General features: G+C 45.1%; 1 protein-coding gene across 2 annotated transcripts in view; it reads right to left on the bottom strand.

Annotated features, from left to right (window-relative positions):
* The window catches only part of LOC132405061 (diacylglycerol kinase theta-like), a 345,666-nt gene that overhangs the window by 253,551 nt on the left and 72,668 nt on the right, over nucleotides 1–19,447 (bottom strand). For both annotated transcript variants that reach the window (XM_059989791.1, XM_059989792.1), the window contains exon 3: nucleotides 3,218–3,320. In XM_059989791.1, the coding sequence (XP_059845774.1) occupies nucleotides 3,218–3,320 (103 nt within the window). The remainder of the gene's footprint in view (nucleotides 1–3,217; nucleotides 3,321–19,447) is intronic.

A 19,447-nucleotide genomic window follows, 5' to 3' on the forward strand; every position in this document is an offset into this window, starting at 1 on the left:
TTTTGAGAACTTGCTAAAGTTTCTGTTCATGTGTCCACTATAAGAAAAACACTGAACATGAATGGTGTTCATGGAAAGACACCAAACAGGAAACCACTGCTCTCCAACTGTTTGGCAAAAATGCACATTGATATGTTGGAGGAAAAAGAGCACTGCACAGCAACACCAAAACCTTATCCCAACTGTGAAGCATAGTGGAAGGAGCATCATGGTTTGGGGCTGCTTTGCTGCCTCAAGGCTTGGACAGCTTGCAATTGTTGAGAACAGTGAATTCAAAACTGTATCAAGACGTTTTACAGGAGAATGTCAGGGTAGCACTCCATCACTTGAAACTTAATAGAAGCTGAGCAATGCAACAAGACAATGATTCGACAGACAAGAGTAAATCAACAACAGAATGGTTTAAAAAGACGAAAATTTGTGTTTCGGAATGGCCAGGTCAAAGTCCTAACCTTAATCCTATAGAAATGTTGTGGAAGGACCTGAAGCAAGCAGTGCACGCAAGGAAGCTCACCAACATCCCCGGGTTGAAGCAGTTTTGTAAGAAGGAATGGTCTAAAGTTCCTCCAAGCTGATGTGCATGACTTGTCAATGGTTACCGGAAATATTTGCTTAAATTTATTGCTGTACAAGGGGGTCACATAAGTTACTGAAAGCAAAGGCTCATATACTTTTTCCACCAAATACATGTAATATTAGATAATTTTTTTCAATAAATAAATGAACAAGTATAATGTTGTTTTGTGTTATTTATTTAATTTGGTTCTCTTTACGTAGTTTTAGGACACGTGAAAATCTGATCACATTTTAGGTCATATTTATGCAGAAGAAGAATAGCCCTTAACTCTGCAGTGGAGTTATCGGGGCACTGTCATGATGGTGTTTCCTCAGCAAGCTATTTTTGTTTTTTACGAGCCCAAGTTGCTACTAGCTCAACGCTCCACCTGACCTGGATTCGAATTTGGGAACCTTGGCTCCGGAGACCGGTGCTGATACTATTGCGCCACCAAGCGGGACATATTTATATAGAAATAGAGAAACTTCTACAGGGTTCACAAACTTTCTAGCACCACTGCATATTTTATGGTCTTAGCTGAGTGACCCTTATAAAGGCACATGTAATAAAAAGTAATAAAATAGGTTCTGGGCTGTGTAAGAAGGAAGAGTTAGATTGATTGCGGAGTACATTTATATAGGTTAGTATAACACCAGTACTTTTCTGTGTTCTATATAAAACAAGATGCTGCAGAGAATAGTGTATTCTCCTATCATTGATAGTATCTACAGGAGACACTGACTCAAAAAGGCAAGATCTATCATCAAAGATCCCTACCTTCCAGATATGTCATCTTCTTATAGCTACCGTCAGGCAGGAGGCACAGAGACCCGAAGTCTCACACCACTAGGTTCAGGAAGAGCTATTTCCCTTCAACCAGTCGATTCTTGAACCAACCAACAAAACCCTAATCACTACCTTAGTACAGCAACACTACAACCACTTTGCACTACAATGGGCTTTGCTTATTTTGCTCTGTGTTCTTTCTTTGTATAAATTAATGTATATTTTTCTTGTGAATGTGGTGTATCAGTTGCTATGTGCTTCTGATGCCACTGGCAATTTCTCATTGTGCCTGTGCATGTGTATACTTGCGCACCTAACAATGAACTCAACTTTGACCTGCCATCCTTCCTCAGACTCACCAGTATAACTCCAGACACACCTCCCTCCCAGCCATTTCATCAGACCTTACACACCCTAACAGGCAATCAGCTGTAACATAACCAGAATGTGCAAACGTGCAAGAATTATACCAGACAAAACATAGGGCATTGACCACAGTGCCAAATCCAGATGTGGCAATCTCACTGCCAGCTCTGCCAGCCTGGCAAAATCCACTCAACAAACATCCGGAGACTGTTGCCTACTATACATTGATAGAATTGTTCACCAGACACATCAAACAACATTGTCATGATTGCAAAGTCATACTTAAAAGCAAATGTACTAAACTTTTCCATTGTGCCCCCTGGGAACGTCCTGTCCAACAGCAGGACAGGGTGACAGAAGGTGGCAGAACTGTACTGTGCAGGCAGGAGGGTTGTTGAACTGTTGTCAGCATTGACTCCAGATCCCATGAGGTCTCACGGCAAAATTTCAATGATGAACAAGGAAAGTTCCTCCTAACTGCCACCTTCTGTCCTTCCACAACTGATCTGTACCTGGAGGCAGCACTAAACACCAAATATTCTGGGTGGCACCAGTGATGGACACAACTGTCCACTCCATCTGCGGCAGACAGCGAGACAAATGACAATACCTGACCTCATCCTCCTCGGTGCAGCAGTGATAGAAGCATCTTTCCATCAAAGTTCTGGTTACACCATACAACCCTTGTCAATGCAAAATACCTTCCTTCACACCATCTATGGTACTGTGCAGCTCCACTATCTATTAAACAGGGCTATATGCACTTGAATCAGAGAAAGATGTAGGGCTATTCACTAGAAAAGGATTATTCCATTGCTTAAACTATCAGCACACAATCATGGGCTGAAGGTCCTGTACTGTGTTGTATGTTAAACAGTACAGACAGAACAGGTCTAGCAACCCATCATCATTAGGTGTACAGCCTAGAATCCCAAAATAACAGCACTGTGGTAGCACCTTGCCCAGAAGTGCTGCAAGTGGTGCTTTCATCATCATCTTTCCAACAGCAATTCGAGTTGGGCAATTGAACAAAACAAAAGAATAAATAAATCCCTTAAAGCTGAGGATGTGGCCCATCAAAATGATTTCTTGTAGTCCTGGTGCTGAAGGTGTTGCTTAGGCCTGGTACACAGTTTCTGATTTTGACCCAGTGATGGAGGAACATCAAATCAGGTCAAGGCATCTGTAATCTTAAATAAAAGAAATACTGAGGTCATGCAGTATCTGTGGAGAGAGAAAGTTAATATTTGAGGTTGAAGAAGTCAAAAACCAGGTGTGTTTTATGTTGCAGAGACAGAGAGAAGTGGAGAGAAGAATGGAAAAATCTGTAATAGGGAGTAGAACGTGGTTACCTGCTGTCAATGTCATGTACCAGAGGGCGATGCATTCTTATCAATCTCTAGACCGTAAAATACATGAGATGAACAGAATCTAGCAGGCCAATTGAGAGCAATCTGCTAATTAAAATCCCCCAGGCACACTTTATAATTTTCCACATTATTCCCACACCTTCACATCGTATCGCAGGACTTTCATCCAACTGTCTCCGACAGACAATGCAGAATTTCTTTTTGTAATGAGCAGGAACTCCCAAACAATGTGCCACAGGAATCTGGAACAGTAAGAACAATAGATCAATCATCCTGGAACAATAAGATCAAACAGTCCCAATTACAATTCAATGTGAGAAATTATCTGAATTAATTCAAAATTGAACTAGAGATTTTGCAGATGTTGAAACACACACAAAATGCCAGAGGAATTCAGAAAGTCAAGCAGCACCTGTGCAGGGGTACTTCATCGTTCTCCCTTTACAGTGCTTCTTCTCTGGGGTAAAATAATCCTAGTTTAGCATGGCAACTAATCTGCATATGACCCCAAGAAACTGTAAAAGTTCAAAGAAAATTATTTTCAAAGTACATACATGTCATCATATACAACCCTGAGATACACTTTCTTGCAGATATTCACAGTAAATAATAACAATAAAATAAGCAATAAATATCAAGAACATGAGATGAAGAGTCCTTGAAAGTCAGTCCATATGTTATGGGAAAAGTTCAGTGCTAAGAGTGAGTGAAGTTATCTCCTCTGGTTTAAGAGCCTGATGGTTGAAGAGTAAAAATTGTTCCTGAACGCTAGTGTGAGTTCTGTTTTTCCTTCCTGATGTTGACAGCGAGAAGGGGTCTTGGCCTGGATTGTAGGAATCCTTGATGATGGATGCTGCTTTCCTGCAAAGTGTAGATGTGCTCAATTGTGAGGAGGGGTTTACCCACGATGGACTAGGCTGTACCCACAGCAAAACAACAAAGCCTCTGGTCCTGACAGGATCTCAACAGACAATAGACAATAGGTGCAGGAGTAGGCCATTCGGCCCTTCTAACCAGCACCACCATTCACTGTAATCATGGCTGATCATACACTATCAGTACCCCGTTCCTGCCCTCTCCCCATGTCCCTTGACCCCGCTATCTGTAAGAGTATCTAACTCTCTCTTGAATGCATTCAGAGACTTGGCCTCCACTGCCTTCTGGGGCAGAGCATTCCACATATCCACCACTCTCTGGGTGAAAAAGTTTTTCCGCATCTCTGTTCTAAATGGCCTACCCCTTATTCCTAAACTGTGGCTCTAGTTCTGGACTCACCCATCAGCGGGAACATGCTTCCTGCCTCAAGCATGTCCAATCCCTTAATAATCTTATATGTCTCAATCAGATCCCCTCTCATCCTTCTAAATTCCAGTGTATACAAGCCCAGTCGCTCCAATCTTTCAACATATGACAGTCCTGCCATTCCGGGAATTAACCTTGTGAACCTACGCTGCACTCCCTCAATAGCAAGAATGTCCTTCCTCAAATTTGGAAACCAAAACTGCACACAATACTCCAGGTGGGGTCTCACCAGGGCCCTGTACAGCTGCAGAAGGACCTCTTTACTCTTATATTCAATTCCTCTTGTTATAAAGGCCAGCATGCCATTAGCTTTCTTCACTGTCTGCTGTACCTGCATGCTTGCTTTCATTGACTGATATCCGTAAGGAAGGTGGACCAGCAATCTTGTACCACGTGCATGCCTAGCTCTTGAAGGTCTCAGAAAAGAAACAAATGCCTTCAGAACTCAGGTTTGCTCTAACAGTACAATATTTAAGAGAGACGAGGCAGATTCTGGCAATTGCAGAGGCATCTCCCTCTTGTCAACAACAGGCTTCATACTTCCACATAGCCATGTCAGCCAATTCCTTCCATTATCTGAAGTAGTGCTTTCTGAATCACAATGTGGTTTCCACCCATCTAAAGGAACCACAGACATGATCTTCACAGCACACAAATTACAAGAAAAAATGCCGTGAACAAAGGCAACGCTTGCACTTGGCATTCATAGCTTTGACAAATGCATGAGATACAGTAGACCACCAAGCTCTTTGGCATATTTGATAATAAATGCACTTTGGATCATACTTTGGAACATGCCTGCCTGCCCTGACAAGTAATTACAAACATTGAGGCTACTGCATGATGGCATGTCAGCCACAATACTCAGCAATAGTAGTGCTGAATAAGAACCCTTCACTGTTAATACAGGAGCCAAACAGGGCTGTATCATTGCACCTACCCTACTTAACCATCTTTATTACTGACATCTTTCATCTCATTGGCCAAGAACTGCCATAAGGAATCCCAACCGCGTATAGAACAGACAAAGGGCTTTTCAACCTCAACCAGCTCAAAAGCTGCCACAGAGAACCGCAATCATGTAAAGAATATACAACAGACTTTTCAACCTCTGCTAGCTTAAAACCTGCCATTCGGAATCCCAAACGTGTATATAATGGACAACAGGCTATTCAACTTCAACTGGTGCAAGACCAAGAATAAGGTCATCACACTATCCATAAAACCATAAGACATATGAGAATAATTAGGCCATTCGACCCATCAAGTCTGCTCCAGCATTCCAACACAGCTGACCTCGAAAACCACTCAACCCCATACACCTGCCTTCTTCCCATGACTTTTGATGCCCTGACCAATCAGGAAACTATCAACTTCCACTTTAAATATAACCAACGATTTGGCCTTCGCCACAGTGTGTGGCAGAGCATTCCACAGATTGACTACTCTCTGGCTACAAAAATTCCTCCTTACTCCTCTTCTAACAGGCCGTCCCTCAATTTTGAGGCTGTGTCCTCCAGTTCAGGAAACCCCCACCATTTTCTCCATATCCACTTTATCTAGTCCTTTCAATATTCAGTAGGTTTCAATGAGATCCCACCACATTCTTCTAAATTTCAATAAGGACAGGCCCAAAGCTGCCAAGCACTCCTCATACGTTAACAGCTTCCTTCCTGGAATCATCCTCGTGAACCTCCTCTGGACTCTCTCCAATTACAACACATTCATTAAGAGATATGGGGACAAAGCTGTTGACAATACTCTGTGCAGCCTGCCTAGTTAGTGTCTTATAAACCATCAGCATTATCTCCTTGCTTTAATATTCTATTCCCCTTGAAATAAATTTCAACTTTGCATTTGCCGCCTTTACCACAGAATTAAATTTCTGGGAGTCTTTGCACGAGGTCTATCTGCATCTCCGATGTTTGAATTTTCTCCCCATTTAGATAGCAGTCTGCACTATCATCCCTTTTACCAAAACGCATTATCATACATTTCCCAACACTGTATTTCATCTCCCTCTTTTTTGCCCATTCGTCCAATTTGTCTAAGTCCTGCTGCAATCACATTGCTTCCTCAGCACTATCTACCCCTCCACCTATTTCTGTATCATCTGCAAACTTTGCCACAAAAACATCAATTCCATTATCTAAATCACTGACAAAGTGTGAAAAGTAGCAGTCCCAATACAAAAGCCTGAGAAACACCACTCATCACTGGCAGCCAACCAGAAAAGTACTACTTTATTCCGACTTGCAGCCTTCTGCCTGTCAGTCATTCCTCTATCCACGTCAATATCTCTCCTGTAATACCACAGGATTTTATCTTGCTAAGCAGCCTCATGCATGGCACCTTTTCAAATGTCTTCTGAAATTCCAAGTAAATCGAAGCAAGAGGCTGAGAGTAAAGGACTAAAGACATCTCTGAGAGAAGCGAAGCCTTTTTTTTACTGATTGGGGAAAAGAGGCTAGACTGCGCAGGCCCGTGACGTAGCGTGCCAAAGGTTAAAAAAAAGACCGCCATATACAGCGGCCATCGTCGGAGTGCTCGGAGTCAGAATGGGATGGCTTTGGCTCAACAGGCTTCGGCGTGAAGAAGCTGAGGTGACGGTCGGTTCCAGTAAGTCTTGTTTTATTTAGAGTAGGGAGAATGCCAGGCAGGATATTGGAATGCTCCTCTTGCAGGATGTGGGAAGTGGGAAGGATGTGACAACAACATCTGCAAGAAGTGCATCCAGCTGCAGCTCCTAACAAACTGCGTTACGGAACAAGAGCAGGAGCTGGATGACCTCCGGATCATTTGAGAGAATAAAAAGTTTATAGATAGTAGTTTCAGGGAGGTAGTTACGCCAAAGGAGCAGCGCACAGGTAATTGGGTTACCGTCAGGCGAGGGAAAGGGAAAGGGCAGGCAGAGCAGGGCTCCCCGTGGCCATTCCTCTTAACAACATGGATACCGATTTGGATACTGTTGAGGGGGCGGGGGGAGACTTACCTGGGACAAGCTGTGGGATTTCAGGCACTGAGTCTGTTTCTGCAGTGCAAAAGGGAGAGGGGAAGAAGAGGAGAGCAGTAATGTTAGGGGACTCGATAGTTAGAGGTACAGACAGGAGGTTCTGTGGTCGTGATAGAGACTCCTGGATGGTTCGTTGTCTCCCGGGTGCCAGGGTCAGTGATGTCTCTGATCGCGTGCACAGCATTCTGAAATAGGAGGGTGAGCCGCCAGATGTCATGGTACACATCAATATCAATGACGTAGGAAGAAAGAGTGAGGAGGTCCTGAAGAGTGAGTATAGAGAGCTTGGTAGGAAGTTAAAAAGCAGGAACACGTGGGTGGTAATCTCAGGATTGCTACCTGTGCCACGTGCCAGTGAGAGAAAGAATAGGATGCTCTGGAGGATGAACATGTGGCTGAGGAACTGATGTAGGGAGCAGGGTTTCAGATTTCAGGATCATTGGGACCCCTTATGGGGCAGGTGGGGCGTGTACAAAGAGACAAGTTACATCTGAACTACAAGGGGACCAATATCCTTACAGGGAGGTTTGCTAAGTGCTACTGGGGTTGGGGGGGGATTTTAAACTAGATTTGCAGGGTGATGGGAAACAGAGTACCAGAGTAGATAGTGGAGTGGGGCTGAAAATAAATGATGTAAAAAGTTCATGCAAAGTCAGAAATAGAAGGCATGTGTGTGGTGGTAATAATCTTCTGAGGTGTGTCTATTTCAATGCGAGGAGTACTGTGGGGAAGGCTGACAAGCTGAGGGTGTGGACTCACACATGGAATTGACATTATAGCCATTAGTGAAACTTGGCTACAGGAGGGGCAGGACTGGCAGCTTAATGTTCCAGGGTTCTGATGTTTCAGACCTGATAGAGGCAGAGGGATGAAGGGTTGGGGGGGGGGGGGGGGTGGCAATGCTAGTCAGGAAAAATGTTACAGCAGTGCTCAGGTAGGACAGATTAGAGAGCTTGTCTACCGAGGCCATATGGGTGGAGCTGAGAAACAGGAAAGGTATGACCACGTTAATAGGGTTGTATTATAGACCACCCAATAGTCAGCGAGAATTGGAAGAGCAAATCTGCAGAGAGATAGCAGACAACTGCAGGAAACATAAAGTTGTGATAGTAGGGGATTTTAATTTTCCACATTTTGATTGGGACTCCCATACTGTTAAAGGTCTAGATGGATTAGAGTTTGTAAAATGTGTTCAGGAAAGTTTTCTAAATCAATATATAGAGGTACCACCTTGACAAGATGCAATATTAGATCTCCTATTATGAAACAAGTTAGGACAGGTGACAGAAGTGTGTGTAGGGGAGCACTTTGCTTGCTGTAATCATAACACCATTAGTTTCAACTTGATCATGGATAAAGATAGATCTGCTCCTCGGGTTGAGGTTCTAAACTGGAAAAAGGCCAAATCTGAATAAATGAGAAAGGATCTAAAAAGTGTGGATTGGGACAGGTTGTCCTCTGGCAAGATGTCGTTGGTAAGTGGGAGGCCTTCAAAGGAGAAATTTGGAGAGTGCCAAGTTCGTACGTTCCTGTCAGGATTAAAGGCAAAGTGAATAAGAATAAGGAACCTTGGTTCTCAAGGGATACTGGAACTCTGATAAAGAAGGAGAGAGAAATGTATGACATGCATAGGAAACAGGGAGCAAATAAGGTACTTGAGTATAAAAAGTGCAAAAGAATATTTTAGAAAGAAATCAGGAGGGCTAAAAGGAGACATGAAATAACTTTGACAGTCAAGGTGAAGGATAATCCAAAGAGCTTCTACAGGTATATTAAAAGCAAAAGGATAGTAAAGGATAAACTTGGTCCTCTTGAAGATCAGAGTGGTCGGTTATGTAGGGAACCAAAAGAAATGGGGGAGATCTTAAGTGGGTTTTTTGCATCTGTATTCACTAAGGAAACTGGTATGTAGTCAATGGAAATAAGGCAAACAAGTAGTGAAGTCATGGAACCTATACAGATTGAAGAGGAGGAGGTGCTTGCTATCTTGAGGCAAATCAGAGTAGATAAATCCCCAGGATCTGACAGGGTATTCCCTTGGACCTTGAAGGAGACTAGTGTTGAAATTGCAGGGGCCCTGGCAGATATGTTTAAAATGTCTGTATCTACGGGTGAGGTGCCGGAGGATTGGAGGATAGCTCATGTTGTTCCGTTGTTTAAAAAAGGCTCTAAAAGTAACCTGGGAAATTATAGGCCAGTAAGTTTGACATCAGTAGTAGGTAAATTATTGGAAGGAGTACTAAGAGATAGGATCTTCAAGTATTTAGATAGACAGGGACTTATTAGGGAGGGTCAACACAGCTTTGTGCGTGGTAGGTCATGTTTAACAAATCGATTAGAGTTTTTCGAGGAGGTTAAATGGAAAGTGGATGAAGGGAAGGCAGTGAATGTTGTCTACATGGACTTCAATAAGGCCTTTGACAAGGTCCTGCATGGGAGGTTAGTTAGGAAGATTCAGTCGCTAAGTATACATGGTGAGGTACTGTAGTGATTAGACAGTGGCTCAATGGGAGAAGTCAGAGAATGGTAGTGGAGGATTGCTTCTCTGAGTGGAGGCCTGTGACTAGTAGTGTGCTACAGGGATCAGTGCTGGGTCCATCGTTATTTGTCATCTGTCATCTATATCAATGATCTGGATGATAATGTGGCAAATTGGATCAGCAAATTTGCTGATGATACAAAGACTGGAGATGTAGTGGACAGTGAGGAAGGTTTTCAAAGCTTGCAGAGGGATTTGAACCAGCTGGAAAAATGGGCTGAAAAATGGCAGATGGAGTTTAATACAGACAAGTGTGAGGTATTGCACTTTGGAAGGAAAAACCAAGGTAGAACATACGAAGTAAATGGTAGGGCACGGAGGAGTGCAGTAGAACAGAGGGATCTAGGAATACAGATAGAAAATTCCCTAAAAGTAGTGTCACAGGTATAGGATAGTATAGAGAGCTTCTGGCACATTGGCCTTTATAAACCAAAGTATTGGCATAAGAGTTGGAATGTCATGGTGAGGTTGTATAAGGCATTGGTGAGACCGAATTTGGAGTATTGTGTGCAGTTTTGGTCACAGAATTACAGGAAGGATATTAATAAGGTTGAACACGAGGAAATCTGCAGATGCTGGAAATTCAAACAACACACACAAAATGCTGGTGGAACACAGCAGGCTAGGCAGCATCTATAAGGAGAAGCACTGTCGACGTTTCGGGGCTGAGACCCTTCATCAGGACTAACTGAAAGGAAAGATACTAAGAGATTTGAAAGTAGTGTGAGGAGGGGAAATGCGAAATGATAGAAGACCGGAGGGTGTGGGATGAAGCTAAGAGCTGGAAAGGTGATTGGCGAAAGTGATACAAGAGCTGGAGAAGGGAAAGGATCATGGGACAAGAGGCCTCGGGAGAAAGGAAGGGGGAGGGGGGGTGGAGCACCAGAGGGAGATGGAGAACAGGCAGAGTGATGGGCAGAGAGAGAGAAAAAAACAACTAAATATGTCAGGGATTGGGTAAGAAGGGGAAGAAGGGCATTAGCGGAAGTTAGAGAAGTCAATGTTCATGCCATCAGGTTGGAGGCTACCCAGACGGAATATAAGGTGTTGTTCCTCCAACCTGAGTGTGGCTTCATCTTGACAGTAGAGGAGGCCATGGATAGACATATCAGAATGGGAATGGGACGTGGAATTAAAATGTGTGGCCACTGGGAGATCCTGCTTTCTCTGGCAGACCAAGCATAGGTGTTCAGCGAAAACGGTCTCCCAGTCTGCGTCGGGTCTCACCAATATATAAAAGGCCACACCGGGAGCCACGGACGCAGTATACCACACCAGCTGACTCACAAGTGAAGTGTCGCCTCACCTGGAAGGACTGTCTGGGGCCTTGAATGGTCGTGAGGGAGGAAGTATAAGAGCAGGTGTAGCACTTGTTCCACTTACAAAGATAAGTGCCAGGAGGGAGATCAGTGGGAAGAGATGGGGGGTGACGAGTGGACAAGGGAGTCGCATAGGGAGCAATCCTTGCGGAAAGCGGGGGGGGGGGGGGGGGGAGAGGGAAAGATGTGCTTGGTAGTGGGATCCCGTTGGAGGTGGCAGAAGTTACGGAGAATTATACATTGGACCTTGAGACTGGTGGGGTGGTAGGTGAGGACAAGGGGAACCCTATTCCGAGTGGGGTGGCGGGCGGATGGGGTGAGGGTAGATGTGCGGGAAATGGGAGAGACGCGTTTGAGAGCAGAGTTGATGGTGGAAGAAGGAAAGCCCCTTTGTTTAAAAAAGGAAGACATCTCCTTCGTCCTGGAATGAAAAGCCTCATCCTGAGAGCAGATGTGGCAGAGGCGAAGGAATTGTGAGAAGGGGATAGCATTTTTGCAAGAGAGAGGGTGGGAAGAGGAATAGTCCAGGTAGCTTGTGAGAGTCTGTAGGCTTATAGTAGATATCAGTAGATAAGCCGCCTCCAGAGATGAAGACAGAAAGATCAAGAAAGGGGAGGGAGGTGTCAGAAATGGACCAGGTAAATTTGAGGGCAGTGTGAAAGTTGGAGGCAAATTTAATAAAGTCAACGAGCTCAACATGTGTGCAGGAGGCAGCGCCAATGCAGTTGTCGATGTAGTGAAGGAAAAGAGGGGGATGGATACCCGTATAGACTAGGAACATGGACTGTTCCACAAAGCCAACAAAAAGGCCGGCATAACTGGGACACATGCGGATGCCCATGGCTACACCCTTGGTTTGGAGGAAGTGGGAGGAACCAAAGGAGAAATTATTGAGAGTAAGAACTGATTCTGCTAGACAGAGGAGAGTGGTGGTACAGGGGAATCGGTTAGGTCTGGAATCCAAAAAGAAGTGAAGAGCTTTGAGACCTTCCTGGTGGGGGATGGAGGTATATAGGGACTGGACATCCATGGTGAAAATAAGGCAGTGGGGGCCAGGGAACTTAAAATCATTGAAAAAATTCAAAGCATGAGAAGTGTCATGAACATAGGTGGGAAGAGATTGAACAGGGAGGGGGTTAAAACAGTGTCAAGGTATGCAGAAATGAGTTTGGTGGGGCAGGAGCAAGCCGAGACAATAGGTCTACCTGGACAGGTAGGTTTGTGGATCTTGGATAGGAAGTAGAAACGGGAAGTGCGGTGTGTGAGAACTATGAGGTTGGTGGCAGTGGATGGGAGATTCTCAGAGCTGATAAGGTTGGTGATGGTCTGGGAGACAATGGCCTGGTGTTGGGGGGAGCTGTTGTTGTCTGGCGTACTGACGTCTACCTGGCCGAGGCATAGCGACAACTCTCTGATACCTCCTCTTACTTACTCCTTGATTATGACCCCACTAAGGAGCACCAGGCCACTGAAGTACAAATCGAATTAAATATACTAAAAAATTAAATTATAAATCTAATTTAAAAAATAGAAAAGGGAAAGTAAGGTAGTGCAAGTCAGGTCCGGAAATTTGGAAGGTACGGCTCAGATCCAGGACAGAATCTGTTCAGCAGTCTCATCACAGTTGGAAAGAAGCTGGTCCCAAATCTGGCAGTACAAATCTTCATTCTCCTGAACCTTCTCTCAGAGGGAAGAGGGGAAAAAGGTGTGTTGGCTGGGTGGGTCGTGTCCTTGATTATCCTGGCAGCACCGCTCCGACGGCGTGTGGTGTAAGGTGAGTCCAAGGATGGAAGATTGGTTTGTGCAATGTGCTGGGCTTTGTTCACGATCTTCTGCAGCTTCTTCCAGTCTTGGCCAGGACAACTTCCATAACAGGCTGTGCTGCACCCTAGAAGAATGCTTTCTACGGTACACCTATAAAAATTAGTGAGGGTTTTAGGGGACAGGCCAAATTTCTTCAGCTTTCTCAGGAAGTAAAGGCACTGGTGGGCCTTCTTGGCAGTGGGGTCAATTGTGATATTCATCCTGAGGAACTTAAAGCTTTTGACCTGTTCCACCTGCGCACCACCGATGTAGATGGGGTTGTGCAGTTCGTTACTCCTTCTGAAGTCAACAACCAATTCCTTCGTCTTGCTGACGTTGAGGGATAGGTTATTGTCTTCGCACCATGCCACCAGGTTCTTAATTTCCTCTCTGTACTCAGACTCATCATTACCCAAGATACGGCCTACAATTAGAGCAGCTTATGCTTGAGCCTGCTCGGGGAAAGGCTGCCTGAGATTGGGTGTTGTGTAATAACCCAGATCTTATCAGGGAGCTTAATGGAAAGGAACCCTTAGGAGGCAGTGATCATTATATGATTGAATTCAGGCTGTAATTTGAGAGGGAGAAGCATAACTCGCTCTATCGCAATGGAATAAAGGGAACTACAGAGGCATGAGAGAGGAGCTTGCCCAGGTGGATTGGAGGAGGATACTGGTGGGGATGATGGCAGAACAGAGATGGCTGAAGTTTCTGGGAATAGTTCACAAGGCACAGGGTAGATGTGTCCCACAGAAGAAATTGTTCTTGAATGGCAGGAGTAGGCAACCATGGCTAACAAAGGAAATTAAGGACTGCATACAAGCCAAGGAAAAGGCATATAAGGTAGTACAAGTGAATGGGGAGCCGGATGATTGGGAAGCTTTTAAAATCCAACAAAAGATGTGAAATAACTCCAGTAACTTCAGCTATCTCTGTTCTGCCATCATCCCCACCAGTATCCTTCTCCAATCCACCTGGGCAATCTCCTCTCTCATGCCTCTGTAATTCCCTTTATTCCACTGCAATACTGATACATGTGACTTGTGCTTCTCCCTCTCAAACTGCAGTCTGAATTCAATCATATTGTGATCACTGCCTCCTAAGGGTTCATGTGGTATAGGCAGTAATCCCAAGATTACTTCCAAACTTCCTGTATTCTATCATGGAGCTTCAGTATACAGATAACAACACCACTGCAGCACACTCTGAAGAAAAACTCCAATATATCCTGAATGCCTTTGCCAAGGCATATAGAGACCTAGGTATTGATTTGAATATAACAAAGTCACAGGTCCTATATCAGCCACTGCCCACGCAGCCGTTTATCCAGCCCTCCATAAAAGTTGTCAATATTTCCCTTGAAAATGTCGAGCACTTTCCCTACCTTGAGCAGATTACTCCCCTCAAAAGTAGACATTGACTCAGAGTTCAGCCACTGCCCGAGTAATACTAGTGAAGCCTATGCAAGAATAAGGAAAAGAGTCTTCGAAGGCCATGACATAGTTTCATGTATTACTATATGAAGCTGAATCATGGACCACCTACAGCAGACACCTGAAAGCAATGGAACAATACCACTACAGATCCTTAAGTAAAATTTTAAAGATCATCTGAAAGGACAGACACACTAACACCAGTGTTAGTGCCGACCCTTAAACCCTGCCTCTCATATAACCCCCCCCCACCTTAAATTCCTCCATATACCTGTTTAGTAGTCTCTTAAATTTCACTAGTATATCTGCCTCCACCACTGACTCAGTCAAGTCAAGTCACTTGAGACAGGTTGTTGGCTCTGCACCAGTCCGTTAGGCGCTGCACCTTCTCTCTGTAAGCTGATTCGTCGTTCTTGCTGATGAGACCCACCACGGGTCATGTCATCGGCGAACTTGATGATGTGGTTCGAGCTGTGTGTTGCAGCACAGTTGTGGGTCAGCAGAGTGAACAACAGTGGACTGAGCGCACAGCCCTGGGGGACCCCCGTGCTCACTGTGATGGTGTTGGAGATGCTGCTCCCGATCTGGACTGACTGAGGACTCCCAGTCAGGAAGTCTAGGATCCAGCTGCAGAGGGAAGTGTTCAGGGCCAGTAGGCTCAGCTTTCCAATCAGTTTCTGAGGGATGATTGTGTTGAATGCTGAACTGAAGTCTATGAACAGCATTCCAACGTATGAGCCTTTTTTGTCCAGGTGGGTTACGGCCAGGGGGAGGGTGATGGCAATGGTGTCATCTGTTAAGCGGTTTGGACGGTACGCAAACTGCAGGGGGTCTAGTGAGGGGGGCAGCAGGGTCTTGATATGCCTCATGACGAGCTTCTCGAAACACTTCATGATGATGGATGTGAGTGCAATAGGATGGCAGTCATTTAGGCAGGACATTGGACTTCTTCGACACGGGGATGATGGTGGCGGCCTTGAAGCACGTTGGAACAGTGGCGCTGCCACTGGGAGATGTTGAAGATGTCAGTGAGAACATCTGCTAGCTGGGCTACACATCCTCTGAGCACTCTGCCAGGGATGTTGTCTGGTCCAGCAGCCTTCCATGAGTTGACTCTGCACAGGTTTCCTCTCACATCAGCACCTGGTCAGTTGTGGGGGGTGGGGATGGACTTCCTTGCCGCCACGTCATTTTCCACCTCAAAACGGGTATAGAAGTTATTCAGCACATCTGGGAGGGAGGCATCACCTGCACAGACAGATGATGTTGTCCTGTAATTGGTGATGGCCTGGATGCCCTTCCACATGCGCTGTGTGTCGCCACTGCTGTTTGGTCCTTGCTGTTGTTAGGGCTGCCTTGTCGCCTGCTCCGAAGACAGAGTCACGGGTCCTCAGCAGCACACGCACCTTCGCAGTCATCCATGGCTTCTGGTTAGCGCGTGTAGTGATAGTCTTGGACACAGTAACATCATCAATGCACTTGCTGATATAGCTGGTCACTGAAGCCATGTACTCCTCTAAGTTGGTAGAGTCGCCATCGGTTGCAGCCTCCCTGAACATGTGCCAGTCAGTGTGCTCAAAGCAGTCTTGAAGAGCAGAGATGGCTCCAGCTGGCCAGGTTTTCACCTACTTCTGAACTGGTCTGGAGCACCTGACAAGCGGTCTGTATGCTGGGATTAGCATAATAGAGAGGTGGGGGCGGGGCTCTGCCCAGTGCACATCAGGGATATTTGTGTGAACCAGGTCCAACACGTTCTTCCCCCCCCGTTGCAAAGTCCACATACTGATGGAATTTGGGGAGCACTGACTTAAGGTTCCTGCAGTTAAAATCTCCGGTGACAATCAGGGTATGCGGTCTGCAGTTCACTAATAGCCCCATGCAGTTCACAGAGCACCTCCTTAGCATTAGCGCTGAGGGGAATAAACACACAGAATATAAAGACAGTGGTGAATTCCTTTGTGAAATAAAATTATCTGCATCTAACAGCCACAAACTCCACTAGCAATGAGTAGTATCTGGAAACCAGCAGAGTTCTTGCACCATTCCGTGTTGATGTAAACACACAAGCCACCACTCACCAACCACTCTGAGTAAAAAAACCTTCCTCTAATATCCCCCTTGAACATTCCACCCCTTACCTTAAAGCCATTCCCTCTTGCATTGAGCAGTGGTGCCCCGGGGAAGAAGCCCTGGCTGTCTACTCTATCTATTCCTCTTAATATCTTGTATTCCCCTATCATGAATCCTCTCATCCTCCTCCTCTCCAGAAAGTAAAGCCCTAGTTCCCTTAATCTCTGATCATAATCCATACTCTCTAAGCCAGGCAGCATCCTGGTAAATCTCCTCTATACCCTTTCCAATGCTTCCACATCCTTCCTATAGTGAGGCAACCAGAACTGGACACAGTACTCCAAGTGTGGCCTAACCAGAGCTTTTTAGAGCTGCATCATTACCTCGCGACTCTTAAACTCTATCCCTTGACTTATGAAAGCTAACACCCCATAAGCTTTCTTAACTACCCTATCTACCTGTGAGGCAACTTTCAGGGATCTGTGGACATGTACCCCCAGATCCCTCTGCTTCTCCACACTCCCAAGTATCCCAAGTATGGGAGTTATATACAGGCCTCCGAACAGCAGCCAGAATGTGGGATACAAATCACAAAGGGAGACAGAAAAGGTGTATAATAAGAACAATGTTATGATAGTCATGAGGGATTTCAGTATGCAGATAGATTGGGAAAATCAGGCTGGTGCTGGATCCCACAAGATGGTTTTTCAGAGCAGCTTGTGGTTGAGCTTGTATTGAGGGAAAAGGCAATTCTGGTGATATACAATGAACCAGATTTGATTAGAGAGTTTACGGTAAGGAATGCTTAGGAAGCAGTAATCATAGTATGATGGGTTCACCCTGCAGTCTGTGAGGGAGAAGCTGAAGTCAGATGTATCAGTATTACAGTGGAGTAAAGGGAATTACAGAAGCATGAAAAAGGAGCTGGTGAAAGTTGATTGGAAGGGGACATTGGCAAGGATGATGGCAGAACAATAGCTGGAGTTTCTGAGGGAAATTTGGAGGTGCAGATTCATCCCAAAGTCCTAAAAATGAAGAAGTATTCTAAAGGGAAGATGAGGCAACCGTGCTGACAAGGGAAGTCAAGGACAGCATAAAAAGCAAAAGAGAGGGCATTTAATAAAACAACCATTAATGGGAAATTAGAGGACTGGGAAGCTTTTAAAAACCAATAGAAGGCAACCAAGTGGCAGGGTTTTCTTAAGGGAAAATCTTGTCTGACAAATCTGTTGGAATTCTTTGAGGAAATAACAGACAAAGGAGAGCCAGTGGATGTTGTTTACTTGGATTTTCAGAGTGGGCCTACTCTGGTTGGCTGCCAGTGACTAGTGGTGTTCCACAGGGGTTGGTATTGGGACTGCTTCATTTCACATTATATGTCTACAATTTGGATAACAGAATTGATTTGCTTTGTGGCCACGTTTGCAGACAATACAAAGATAGCTGGAATGGAAGGAAGTGCTGAGGAAGCAGGGAAACTACAGAAGGACTTAGACTTATTGGGAGAATGAACAAAGAAGTGGCAGATGGAACATAGTGTAGCGAAGTGTTATGATCATGTATTTTGGTAGAAGGAATAAAGGCATAGACTATTTTCTAAATGAAGAGAAAATTCAAAATTCAGAGGTGCAAAGGGACAAGGGAGCAGTTTTGGGCCACCTATCTAAGTAAAGATGTGCTGGTATTGGAGAGAACCAGAGGAGATTAATGAGAATGACTCTGGGAATAAAAGAATTATTGTGTGAGGAGCATTTGATCAAGTCAAGTTGTCACTTTTATTGTCATTTCCACCATAACTGCTGGTACAGTACATAGTAAAAATGAAACGTTTTTCAGGACCATGGTGTTACATGACACAGTGCAAAAATTAGCCTGAACTACGTAAAAAAAAACAACACAGAGAAAGCTACACTAGACTACAGACCTACACAGGACTACATAAAGTGCACAAAAACAGTGTAGGCATTACAATAAATAATAAACAGGACAATAGGGCAAGGTGTCAGTCCAGGCTTCGGGTATTGAGGAGTCTGACAGCTTGGGAGAAGAAACTGTTTCATAGTCTAGCTGTGAGAGCCTGAATGCTTTGGAGCCTTTTCCCAGACGGCAGGAGGGAGAAAGGATTGGATGAGGGGTGCATGGGGTCATTCATAATGCTGTTTCCTTTGCGGATGCAGCGTTAGTGTAAATGTCCGTGATGGTGGGAAGAGAGACTCCGATGATCTTCTCAGCTGACCTCACTATCCGCTGCAGGGTCTTGCAATCTGAGATGGTGCAATTTCCGAACCAGGCAGTGATGCAGCTGCTCAGGATGCTCTTAATACAACCCCTGTAGAATGTGATGAGGATGGGGGGTAGGAGATGGACTTTCTTCCGCCTTCGCAGGAAGTAGAGATGCTGCTGGGCTTTCTTTGCTATGGAGCTGGTGTTGAGGGACCAGGTGAAATTCTCCGCCAGGTGAACACCAAGAAATTTGGTGCTCTTTACGATCTCTACCGAGGAGCTGTTGATGTTCAGCGGGGAGTGATCGATCTGTGCTCTCCTGAAGTCAACAACCATCTCTTTTGTTTTGTTCACATTAAGAGACAGGTTGTTGGCTCTGCACCAGTCCGTTAGCCGCTGCACCTCCTCCCTGTAAGCTGACTCCTCGTTCTTGCTGATGGGACCCACCACAGTCGTGTCATCGGCGAACTTGATGATGTGGTTCGAGCTGTGTGTTGCAGCACAGTCATGGGTCAGCAGAGTGAACAAGAGTGGACTGAGCACGCAGACCTGGGGAGCCCCCGTGCTCAGTGCGATGGTGTTGGAGATGCTGCTCCTGATCCGGACTGACTGAGGTCTCCCAGTCAGGAAGTCTAGGATCCAGTTGCAGAGGGTGGTGTTCAGGTGT

This window comes from Hypanus sabinus, chromosome 14, assembly GCF_030144855.1.
Source record: "Hypanus sabinus isolate sHypSab1 chromosome 14, sHypSab1.hap1, whole genome shotgun sequence".
NCBI classification, from domain to species: Eukaryota; Metazoa; Chordata; class Chondrichthyes; order Myliobatiformes; family Dasyatidae; genus Hypanus; species Hypanus sabinus.